The 2,234-nt window shown below is 41.0% G+C and overlaps 1 protein-coding gene across 1 annotated transcript in view; it reads right to left on the reverse strand.

The window, feature by feature from the left end:
• LOC106880948 (CUB and sushi domain-containing protein 1) overlaps positions 1-2,234 on the reverse strand; it is a 13,330-nt gene that overhangs the window by 6,742 nt on the left and 4,354 nt on the right. The window contains exons 5-6 of the mRNA XM_014931131.2: positions 1,917-2,114; positions 67-240 (exon numbers count right to left, since the gene is read on the reverse strand). Coding sequence (XP_014786617.2) covers positions 67-240; positions 1,917-2,114 — 372 coding nt within the window. The remainder of the gene's footprint in view (positions 1-66; positions 241-1,916; positions 2,115-2,234) is intronic.

Here is a 2,234-nt window from a genome sequence, read left to right on the forward strand (position 1 = left end):
TGTGTGTGTGTGTGTGTGTGTGTGTGTGTGTGTGTGTGTAGGTATACAATCAAATGTTGAGCTTACTGCTGCAGGTTGGGGCTTTACTCCACTGACCATTTGTCTGGCACAGAGCTATAGTTAGCCCATTTATTAGAAATCCATTTACACACTTGTAATAGGCCATGGAGCCATATTTCACGCCTGATGAACTTGCCACAAATCCATTCGCAACAACTGGAGCATCACCGCATATAACTCCTGTATAAGTAGAAGATAAAAAAAATATTAAGTTAAATACATTGTTCATATATTGAATATTCGAAGTATAAATCACCCTAACCCTCTTTCAGTAAGTCCCATCGTTACACGTTTATGATGGACGATCGCATCAGTTTTTATGTATGTGTGCTGAAGTCGTTAGATCAGAAATCTCATTGTGTTTTCATTGTGTTGTAAGAGTGGCTGGTTATTTAACAGGGGCCTGTATAGACATCGTATGAGACAATGTTGACACTGAAGTGACCAACTGCAGACCGTCGAGGGCTTTCCAAACAGTTTCCGTAAAGTTTCCGTATACCTCATTTTCCCTCGCATAGTTGTTGGGGGCGACGCAACGCTATGGTAGAGAGTTGTTGCTATGTATCGTACGCTTTGCAGTGCGTTGATGCTACAATGAAAGTCTTCGCAATTAAACACATGTTTTCCCATCAGACGAAGCCACAGCATTACTTCGTTCTTACTTTCTCATAGTGTTTTCTTGGCAGCGATATTGGAGTGGTTTGCCATTGCCTTCTCCAACTGGATGGTCATTATTGACCCACAAGGAGCTCATCCACCCTTTGACGGGTTTAGCTTATTATCTGGCTGGGTGTCCAGATACGTTCTTCCACACAAGAGAAACTAGCTTCTCAAGTGGGGGAACCGGTTTATTCGCCGACAAATCGACCATGAAACAGATAGTACTGGTTTACTCATTACCAGTAGCAGATATCATCAGTCTCTGATCTGTGATGGGATCCCTGACCTGACAAAATGGTAGAAAGTACTTGCTGAAAATGCCACACAGGGTTCGATCACTCGTGATTACGAAACGATCATGATTTTTTAATATTATTGCTGTATTTGATGATATATATGATGTATTTGTTTTTACCATAATAATATTTCAATAAAATCACTCCTGGTGCTAATGTGCATAGTTGGGCCCCACCACAAGATTTAATGCACTGAAAACTTTTTTCCCCTGAATATGCGCTTCTGGAATTAGGATGCGTCTAATATACCCGTGTGGAGGCGTGTGACCTTGTGAATAGGATGTTGCACTTAAGATCGTAAGATTGTGGTTTCAATTCCTGGACGGGCGACGCATTGTGTTCTTGAGCAACACATTTCATTTCACGTTGCTTCAGTCCACTCAACTGGCGAAAATGAATAATCCTGTGACAGGATATACGTCACGGAAACCGGGAAACCGGCCCTTATGAGTCCATTGGGCTCAAGAAAGATGCTTTTGTGCCACCAAAGATGTCCGAATATATTACTTAACTAGTTTTCAGTGTCAGGAGGATTTAGGAAAAGTAAGTAAGAGTCAAACTGTCCATCGGATTTGGGCGCAGAGATCGAAAGAGGTGTTCGGAGATCTATGGAGGATCCCTGTCAGTGTCTCACGAGGCAGACGGTATAGAAACTTCCATTCCCTTCCAACATAGGATTCCAAAATAAATCACACTCTTTCAGCTTTGCAAAACTTTTCTCTTGGATATACACTGAATGGAAATGTTGCATGAATGTATACGCATCTGTTTGTATGCTTGAGTACGCATGCATGCCTGTGTAATTCCGTGCATGCACGTGTTTGTGTGTGTGTGTGTGCATCTGTGTGAGCAGACAGACACAATGCGGTGAACAGAAAACCAATGAAAACAGAATCTTACTTTGGCAATGTTGACTAACATTCCAATATCCGCCTATTAGGCATGTGATTATCATTTGAGTATTTTGTGCATTAGTTTGGTTGAATGAATAGCCAGGCTTACAAGTCGCTTGCACCGTGCTTCCAAATTCGGTAAATTTCTTATCTGTACTGTCTCCTGGGAGTCTTGTAAACACTGTGTTTTCTAGGGATGGGCAATCTGTAATAAAAAGGAGAAAAAGAAATGGCTTCAATTTTTAATACAATACATTAAATACTTCTTCGTCACCATTATTTTCTTTCTGTGCTATGTTGTACATTCTGCCGTCTTTTATATATA

Source organism: Octopus bimaculoides, chromosome 23 (genome assembly GCF_001194135.2).
Source record: "Octopus bimaculoides isolate UCB-OBI-ISO-001 chromosome 23, ASM119413v2, whole genome shotgun sequence".
NCBI lineage: Eukaryota > Metazoa > Mollusca > Cephalopoda > Octopoda > Octopodidae > Octopus > Octopus bimaculoides.